Source organism: Fomitopsis serialis (assembly GCF_022376445.1).
Source record: "Fomitopsis serialis strain Sig1Antser10 chromosome Unknown B0H18scaffold_29, whole genome shotgun sequence".
NCBI lineage: Eukaryota > Fungi > Basidiomycota > Agaricomycetes > Polyporales > Fomitopsidaceae > Fomitopsis > Fomitopsis serialis.
Window position 1 is genome coordinate 411,891 of NW_025954989.1, and position 8,121 is coordinate 420,011.

At 61.6% G+C, this 8,121-nt stretch overlaps 2 protein-coding genes across 2 annotated transcripts; one reads left to right on the plus strand and one right to left on the minus strand.

Annotated features, from left to right (window-relative positions):
• Positions 1-1,141: 1,141 nt before the first annotated feature.
• B0H18DRAFT_1005017 (Cytolysin/lectin) lies at positions 1,142-2,031 on the plus strand. The gene is made up of 5 exons (XM_048028530.1): positions 1,142-1,303; positions 1,358-1,417; positions 1,480-1,638; positions 1,665-1,795; positions 1,825-2,031. Exons 3-5 carry the CDS (start codon positions 1,485-1,487, stop codon positions 1,924-1,926), a joined length of 387 nt encoding a protein of 128 aa, XP_047894046.1. The 5' UTR covers positions 1,142-1,303; positions 1,358-1,417; positions 1,480-1,484; the 3' UTR covers positions 1,927-2,031.
• A 1,680-nt stretch (positions 2,032-3,711) lies between these two features.
• Positions 3,712-7,002, minus strand: B0H18DRAFT_306862 (glycoside hydrolase superfamily). The gene is made up of 12 exons (XM_048037487.1): positions 6,816-7,002; positions 6,454-6,747; positions 6,167-6,373; positions 5,995-6,110; positions 5,854-5,939; positions 5,660-5,799; positions 5,014-5,158; positions 4,698-4,917; positions 4,466-4,627; positions 4,316-4,414; positions 3,970-4,084; positions 3,712-3,905 (listed from the first exon to the last, which is right to left on the minus strand). Exons 1-11 carry the CDS (start codon positions 6,862-6,864, stop codon positions 4,010-4,012), a joined length of 1,593 nt encoding a protein of 530 aa, XP_047894047.1. The 5' UTR covers positions 6,865-7,002; the 3' UTR covers positions 3,712-3,905; positions 3,970-4,009.
• Between the last annotated feature and the right edge of the window lie 1,119 nt (positions 7,003-8,121).

Consider the following 8,121-nt stretch of genomic DNA (forward strand, 5'->3'; position numbering starts at 1 on the left):
ACCGCATCAACAGGTATGTGAGCGATTGTGGCATTCGTCTCCGGCGTAACAAATCTGCGATGCCTTGCATCCATTCGACTTAAGCGTCTGCTACCCGCCTATTGTTCGAACGGGCTGCCAATTGGCTGCTCTCTTCAGGGCAGGCCATGGCAGGTTACCACACGACTCAGACCGGCGAGTCGTCCGTCTTTCCAGAGTCTCGTTCACTGACGGAATTGATCTTCAAACGCACAGGCACAGATCGTCGTGCAGCTGCGTGAACTCGGTGCTGGGCTATGTCTTATGGATCTGAACCGCGCCTTTGGTATCGCACTGGCAGGGGACCATAGGAGGGTGGTAAGCTAGTGCTCGCAGATCAACGATGAGCCTGGACTTACAGCTTTTTACAGAGCAAAGGGCTCGGAGGGACTCGCTGCGTGGATGCTTGACGTATATTCGACAGGTGGTCAACATCGTGCTTTCAACGGTGGTTCAACTGTCAAACTGTACGGTGCATTGGATCACTACAAACCCGAATCCATGGGGCGCTTTCACAAAGAAGGCCTACCGACCGACCGAGGAGGAGGCCCGCTGAGGACACCTGGTACCACCCCGGGCCACCGGTGTTGTACGATCTCCTGTAGTATCTGGGCACAATGTACTTCATGCTAGCCCTTGCTTGCTTCGCGACCGGACTGGACCTCCCTCCCTTGACAAGAGGCAAGATGGAAGCGTAGACCAACGACACAAGGTTCCGGTCCATGGCTTTCCCGGGTTTCCGTATTGAATGGCAAACTACGGCCACGACATTCTTGACTCTTCGCAACTTTACTTCCCCGGCGCCGAGGACTCACATCAAACTTGTGGTATGTGTTGCCGCATCGGCGTGATTCTACATCTCACTCATGGTCGTGAATCCTAATGGCGCGGGGCAGCGCGAGCCCACTACCATCGGCCTGCATGGTATGCAGTCTGACCATGATGATGCTTCCCGCTGATTATTGACATATTGACAGCTATTCATGGACAAATGTACAGCCGGGGCTGCTCAAGGTCTCACCTCCAGAATGTTCAGCGCATCTTTACGATTCAGGTCCCTTCCAGCGTCGGCGGCATGTCAGTGTGGTCGGCCTGCCAGTATGGTCGTCCTGCCGCGTCCACGGCAAGAACACATGGTGGGTCTGGAAGAAACTGAACTCATCAGGGGGTGACACCCCTGAACTAAACTTCGTCTTGAAAGCACCGACAATGACTCTCAGGAAACCTATATAATGCTGCCTCAACGAGGTGTTGGTCCCCAGTGAAGAGCCCTCGTGTCTCCTCGGTGAGTGTATAGGTCAACACAGTGCATACTATCTAACTCACAAGCTCATCACAGCTACATTATCGGTTGTCGCACTCAATTTGTTCATCGCAGTTCAATTCAACAACACAGCAGGTGAGCACTAATCCGGAATCCCACATAGCCCGCCATGGTATTGAGCGTATTTCACACCACAGTCACGATGGCCTACAACATCCACGTTGTTATCCTCAATACGCACCGCAATGCGCTTTTTGAGGTCGTCGAGCAAGTCGTGTGGTACAACGCCAACGGGGGCATCTGGACCAACACCAGCGACACCCGCACGTTGACCATCAACGGGAGCGGCACCTCGGGTGCGCTGCGCTTCCGAAACCCCAAGATGGCGAGGAGTTCTTTGTCCCGCTCGGGATCGACAGCGACGTACGCTGGTGCGACCTCGTCACGAACCTCGGTCCGGGCGACACGGCGATGAAGATCGAGCCCGAGTACTACGACAGCAGCGGCATCTATGTGAACGCGCGAGAGTCCATCTCCCGAAGGTTACGAAGAGGAGCTCCAAGGGAACCGAGGTCAATGTGGTGTACACCGACGAGGACCCGGCGAAGAAGGAGTACCAGGTCAGCATCACGATCTCTGGGTGATGGTGTGAGTCGAGCTAGTCGTCGGTGGGTGATTGGGAGAGTCCGCTGCTGTTGCTGTCACGGTTCCATGTTGATGTAACGCTGTACGAGAGCTCGTGTACGGTGTATCATTACTGTAGTGTCAGCGAATGACGGAGCGGTCATACTATGTGACAAGGTTGTTCTGGAGGGATGACGGTGCCAAAGGGCGTACTGTTCCGGTCATTGGAAGCTAACTTAGGTCTTGGATACTGGTATTTAAACGGTCATGTCTTTGGAACTTGCAAAGTCTGACGGCTCAAGAATGAAGCTCAAGAATGAAGCTGAAGCTAAGGAGTGCACTAGTTGATAGTACAGGGAGAATATGTACTATAGTAGCCTACTCGTAAGTACAACCGTCGCGTTTCCGAGTCGGCCTGTCTCCTCGCGGTGGCATCCCGTGTCGGACCCGCGGGCCGCTTCATTGAAGCTGTAATGCCCCGGGGTCTGCTCTGCGGATATCCGGGCGTCCCGGAGTGCTGTGGTGCTTTATCATGAGAGAAACATAATATTAATGCTGGCGCCCGTCGAGCAATGACTGACCCGATGAGACGGATCATGATCAGTCCTGCCAGTGCCAACTTGAAGGGCATATTATTGAGACGGCGGTAGACACTGTAGTGTCTCGGGTTACTAGTTGGCACTCGTCGATCGAGATCGAGCAGTGTACTTAGCGAGTGCGATCCTGAGGAATCGTCATGGTACTGCAGGTACTAGACCAAATCTTCTGCAGCTGTGACCTTCCTGCCAATCGTTAAGGCAATCGGGCATACTGTGCATTCAGCGCTCAGCAATGAAGATGCAAAAGACAAAACCGTGACCATGATGTGGCCCCAGCACTGGCACTCATGACTTCAGGCCTCAGCAGGCCCGCACTGGCACTGATAGCGATAATGTTATCAGTGCCGTCATGGTCCTGCCTGCCACTCCGGTCGATCAGTGATTGCTCTGGCTATATTCGTGAACAATGTAACCCTCAGACTCTCAAACTCTTCCAGGGAAGCTCACAACGTTCAAACATTGATGTCCAAACGTTAAACGTCCAGACGTCCGGCTTGGACCAAACGTTAAACGTCCAGACGTCCGGCTTGGAGTCCAACGTCCAACGTCCGAGTCCAACCCTCAACGTTTCAACGCTCCCTACTTGGGCTGTTTTCAGTTGACACCTAGATTCGCCGGACTGTGTCTGACGCAAGTCATCGTATGCTGTCAGTCATAGTATAAAAGCATTGCCGAGTATGCGTACCGTCCGAGTCAGGCCGATGCATGCACAGTGGTTTCTGCGAGTCCGCACCGTCCACTGGCCGTCGCGGGCCCGCCAACTTGAATGCGCAGTCCATGCATGCAGGTCGACGTGTTCAGGAGACCAAGGCAGATCCACAATGTCTCCTCCGAGTCTTCGCATCATTCGTATATCAGTACGTACGCATAACTCTCGCAACAAACGCGTCGTGCCAACTATCGCACATAAGTAGGCAAGCATCCAAATCTAAACCCGTCTCCATCTATCCAGCGAGTAAAAAAGGTATATAGGGGTCCGGGGCGCAGGCAGAACTCGCCAGTGAAGAAGGACCAAGTACGCGTGCGGTACGTACGAGAGCGCGGCAGAGCAGACTGAGAGAGAGCTAACCCAAGCTTCAAGGCGGGCACAGAGGGAAGGGAAGTGTAAGTCAAGCGTCGAGAGGAGAGGTGAGAGGTGAGAGATAGAGCGAGGGACGCGGAACGTCTACACGGACACGAGCGTAGATGTGGATGTGGATGTAGACGCGGATGTGTGGTGGCCGGCAAGCGCCACATGCAAGAATCGTCGAAGTCGTCATGTACAGAGGTAAGCAAGCGGTGCGTGTGATTCGTGCTCGCGGGGTGATCGGGTATAAATGCGCACGTCAGTAAGGTAGGACGGGTAGGCATGGGTGTCGGGTGCAAGAGGAGGAGGCGTGGCGTCTCGGATCCCGAGCACACTATAGGGATGCGTGGAGAAAGCCAGGGAGGAGCGTGGCGAGCGGGCCGCGGATATGTACTTACGTATCTATATAAGCAAAGCCAGTCCCAGTCCCAGTCCCGGTCAAGAGCACGGCGAGTCCAGGGAGACCCCCGTCCATCCACCCACCGCCAGCCCAACAAGCCAGCGATCAGCGCGCACGGGCTCCACGCCTCAAACGCTCGTCACCACGAGCGGGCGCACCAGCTCCCTCCTCACCTCCGCCGCGCCCGCCCGCGCCGCACCCACTCGTCGGCACCGCCGCGTTCACCGCGTCCCACGCATCCGGGTACGCACACCCCGCAATCGGCGTCGGCGCGCCCCTCGCATCGCCCCCGTCCGCCCACCCGCTCCCCGTGCTCACCGTCGCGCGGAGTACGTGCTCGCCGCGGGGAGACTCACGACGCTCGCCGTCGCGGTGTACTGCGGGAGGAGGCGCATGCTCGCCGAGGGGACGTTGTTGATCGAGGCCGGCGGCCACGCGGCGTACTGCGCGACGGACGACGCCGCGATCGCGCCCGCGCCCGCGCCGCCCGTCGCATACGCGGCGAACGACTGGTTCCACGGCGCCGGCGCGACCTTGAGCGCCTCGCACGTCCCGCTCGCCGCGCGCGGGTCCGTCGGCATCCACCCCTGCTCGAGCCCGAGCTTGTACGACCAGAGTGGGGACTCGACGGTGCCGCTCGTCGACGACGCGTCGATCTGCGATGATATCGATGTGTCCCCGTCAGTTGCCGTTCGGACTGCGGGAACCTCAACGGCCACGACACACCTTCCACGTCCAGAAGAACCAGTCGCCGAGGGCGTCCATGCTCGCGAGTGCGTACGTCTTGAGACCCGCCTTGGTCTCGTCGCTCCACGACTCCCAGTTCGCCCAGTAATCGCAGTTCCCGACGTACGCCGCGCTGATGTTGACGCCGCGGACCCACAACCCGCAGTCATTGATCCCATTGCTGAACTCGCCCGCAATGGTCACACCGAAAGCGCTCCGACTGCACCCAACGTCCAGCCCCGCACAGAAACCCCAAACAGAATCGTCAGCAAGCCGTCACGCCGCAAAGGAAGACAGGCGCGAGCGCGCGACGCACCTCGCGTTCATGCCCGGGCCCCACGCGCTGCACGCCATCTGGGGCCACTGCCCGCCATACACGGACGCGTCCGCCGTGCCGTTCGCGGTCACGTTCACCGGCTCGTTGTTCGGCTCATTGTCGAACGCGAAGTACGGGTGCGTGTCTGTCGCCCGTCGCGCGAGAAACGAGGGCCAGGTGCAGCGTCCACGTGCGCAGGGAGGCGCAGGGAACACAGCGCGACGACCACGCGGCGGAAGAGAAGGGAGAAGGCGGTGCAGGCGTCGGCGGGGCCGAGGGTGGGCGTCGTTCGGGACCGACGCGCAGCGGATCCGCGAGACAGAACGTCGCAGCAGGCGCAGCGCACGTCATCGTCCAGCACAGCGCAGAAGCAGAAGGCGCGGTGGTCCGAGGCGCGCGGAGAACCCGATCGCGGGGCCGCAGCGACGAGCACACGTCAAGCGGGGCGCGTGGATCGGGGCGGGCACGAGCGGACCGGGCGTCGACAGGCGGCGAGCGGGCGGCGAAGAGCGCGTCGCGGCAGTCCGCGTCAGGGGCACACGAGAGGAGCAGGCACGGGAGAGCGGCAGTTGCCGGAGGCGAGAGCAGTGAGGGGAAGCAGAGTCCGTCAGCAACACTTCCCGACCGGCACGAGAGCGCGACGCACCGAGGATGACACGGTCGCTCCCCTCGAGGAAGCCCGCCCAGTACGCGGTGCCCATGAAGCCGTCGTGGATCGCGATGTACGGCCCGCTGCCCTCGCCGACGCCCGTGATGTTCCGGATCATCCAGTGTGCGTTCAGATAGCTGTGCAGTCCAGAGTGAGCATGAGACAGCGATGATGGATCCACAGCGACGCACAAGGTGGTGAGCACAGGCAGCGTGATCGTCTGCAGGAGCGCCTCGTTCACGATGCTAAAGATCGGGATGACAGGCTGGTACTCCGGCTGCAGAGCAGTTCGTGAATGTCCGCGACGAGATGCGACACAGCAGAGCACGCACCTGGGTGATAAACTCCGCGATAACACGTATATACTCCAGCGCCCTCTCCGCATTCGCGATGCCCATCATCCCGTTCAAAAAGTTCACCGTGCCCAGCTTGCCCGAGTGGTTGTACCCTGCGCCCGCGATCAGCGCCTCAGTAGAATACAGCGAAAGGATCACGAAGACCGACCGTTCTGGCTCCCAGGGATGGTGTGCAAGTCGAGGTTGACGCGGAGGCCGTACTTGCGCGCCCACTGGAACACCTGCAGGATGTAGCTCCAGCACATGCGCGCGACGAACGGCTCCGCGACCGTCGTCCCGTCCGCAACGCCCACGTCGCTCCACGCCTCGATCGCCCAGAACGGGATCGGCATCCGCACCCAGGTCAGGCCCGCACCTACGCACGAACCCCCACGCCCGTCAGCATCCCCAGCGCGCGCGCACGACGTGCGAGAGACAGGCAGGCAGACTGCTCACCGGCGATCTCAGCGATGTCCTGCTCCGAGACGAACGCGCCGTAGTGCGCCTGCATGACCGCGGTGATGTTCGCCTGCGCGCGGAGCGCGGTGTCGAGCGTCCACTCGTCGATCGCGCCCGCCGCGGCGTACTGCTGGTAGTACTTGGGCGTGATGAACGGCTCGAGGACGAACAGCCCGCCGAGGTTCACGCCGTTGATGCGGTGCGTGCTGAAGTTCCACGGCTCCGACAGCGGCGGCGTCCACGCGTTCGCCCGCGCGGAGTTGTTGAACGGGTCCGCGGGGTCGTACACCCCTGCGTGGAGAGCGCGCGGTCAGCACATGGCGCGGGGCGGGCGACCGCGGGGAAACGACGCTACTCACAATATCCACCAAAGCTGTTCGTGTACGTGAACGTGCTCCCATTCGCCATCGTCACCGTGCTCCCGTTCCCGCCCGTCACCGCGCCGCCGCCCACGCCGCCTCACCACCCTTGCCCGCAGCGCCGCTCGCGCCGTCGCGGTGCGGCTTGACGGCGACGAACCAGACGGGGAGGACGACGACGAGGACGAGCGCGCGAGCGCGAGGCCGCCGACGAGCCAGATCCACGGCCGGCGATAGTGGTACCACGGGCGCGCCGCTGCGCCCGCCGTGCGCGCCTCCCCCGCCAACGCCTCCTTCGAGCCGGTCGACGCTTCCTTGCGATGCGCGGCCTCGGGGTCCGGGTCCGGGTTCGTGCTCTGGGGGACGAACGGGCTGGTCTCTGCGGCGGCGGGGCTGGCGTAGGCGCCGACGGGGGTGGAGGGCACGGAGGGCTCGAGGGCGGCGGTGCTCGGGGGACGTAGGGGCCTGCGGTGGCGGAGTCGGCGAAGGAGTCGGCGCGCCCGAGGGAGGCGCGGTCGCCGGGCGCGGTGACGGGCGGGGGCGGCGCGAGGCCGGAGGACTCAGAGGACATCGCGGGGGGCGCCGTGTCGGACGGAGGGGAGCAGCTCAGCAGCAGGCTGAGGAGCGCACTGGAGTGGGCTGGATGCGCGCGCGTTCTTGAGGGCAGTCGATCGCATGCACGTGGCGGAGATAGGCAGCGAGCGCGCAGGAGCGGGTCAGGCATGGCGTCATGGGCTCGCGCGTGCGAGAAGAAGCGCGAGGCGAGGGCGCCGGGTCCGCCGCTGGCAGATGCCGCGTGTCGGTGGGATGTCGGGGTTGGCGCGCCGCGAGGGTGATCGGCGGCCTCCCGCCGTACATCCTTATATATTCCAACGGGGACTTGCCGCGCTCCCTCTCCTCTACGAGCTGCTATCGCGTCGCGCACACCAAGGGGTGCGCCCGCTGGTCCTCTGGGCAGCGGCACAAGCCTAGAAGCGCGTCGCGGCAGGCGGCTCGGATCACTCTGTGCACCGCGCTTCGTGCGGCGACCTTGTTTCAACCTCTCAACGTTCAACCCGATCCTCTGGCGGGCCCTCGCCAACGCCTCACCCCCGTTCTCAGCCTCCCACTGTCATGGTCGCTGGAGCCTGTAATAGAATCTTGACTGGGCGGGGCGTCGAGGGATCGCGGTGCGATAAGAATAGTGTCGAACGAGGTACGGCGCCCTGATCTATTGATAGAACGACTCGCAGGCTCACTCCACAGGGCCCGCATAACGTGCACTTGCACGTCTCAGTGCGATGTCTTTAGTGCCCGCGACCAGGCA

Excerpts from the sequence above, each read along its gene's own strand:
- B0H18DRAFT_1005017 (XM_048028530.1), top strand. The coding sequence starts at position 1,485 with ATGGCCTACAACATCCACGTTGTTATCCTCAATACGCACCGCAATGCG. Across the intron at positions 1,639-1,664 it reads CAACGGGAGCGGCACCTCGG|ATGGCGAGGAGTTCTTTGTC; the intron begins GTGCGCTGCGCT and ends CGAAACCCCAAG. Across the intron at positions 1,796-1,824 it reads ACGACAGCAGCGGCATCTAT|GTTACGAAGAGGAGCTCCAA; the intron begins GTGAACGCGCGA and ends CATCTCCCGAAG.
- B0H18DRAFT_306862 (XM_048037487.1), bottom strand. The coding sequence starts at position 6,864 with ATGGCGAATGGGAGCACGTTCACGTACACGAACAGCTTTGGTGGATAT. Across the intron at positions 6,748-6,815 it reads GAACAGCTTTGGTGGATATT|GGGTGTACGACCCCGCGGAC; the intron begins GTGAGTAGCGTC and ends CTCTCCACGCAG. Across the intron at positions 6,111-6,166 it reads CATCCCTGGGAGCCAGAACG|GGTACAACCACTCGGGCAAG; the intron begins GTCGGTCTTCGT and ends TCGCGGGCGCAG.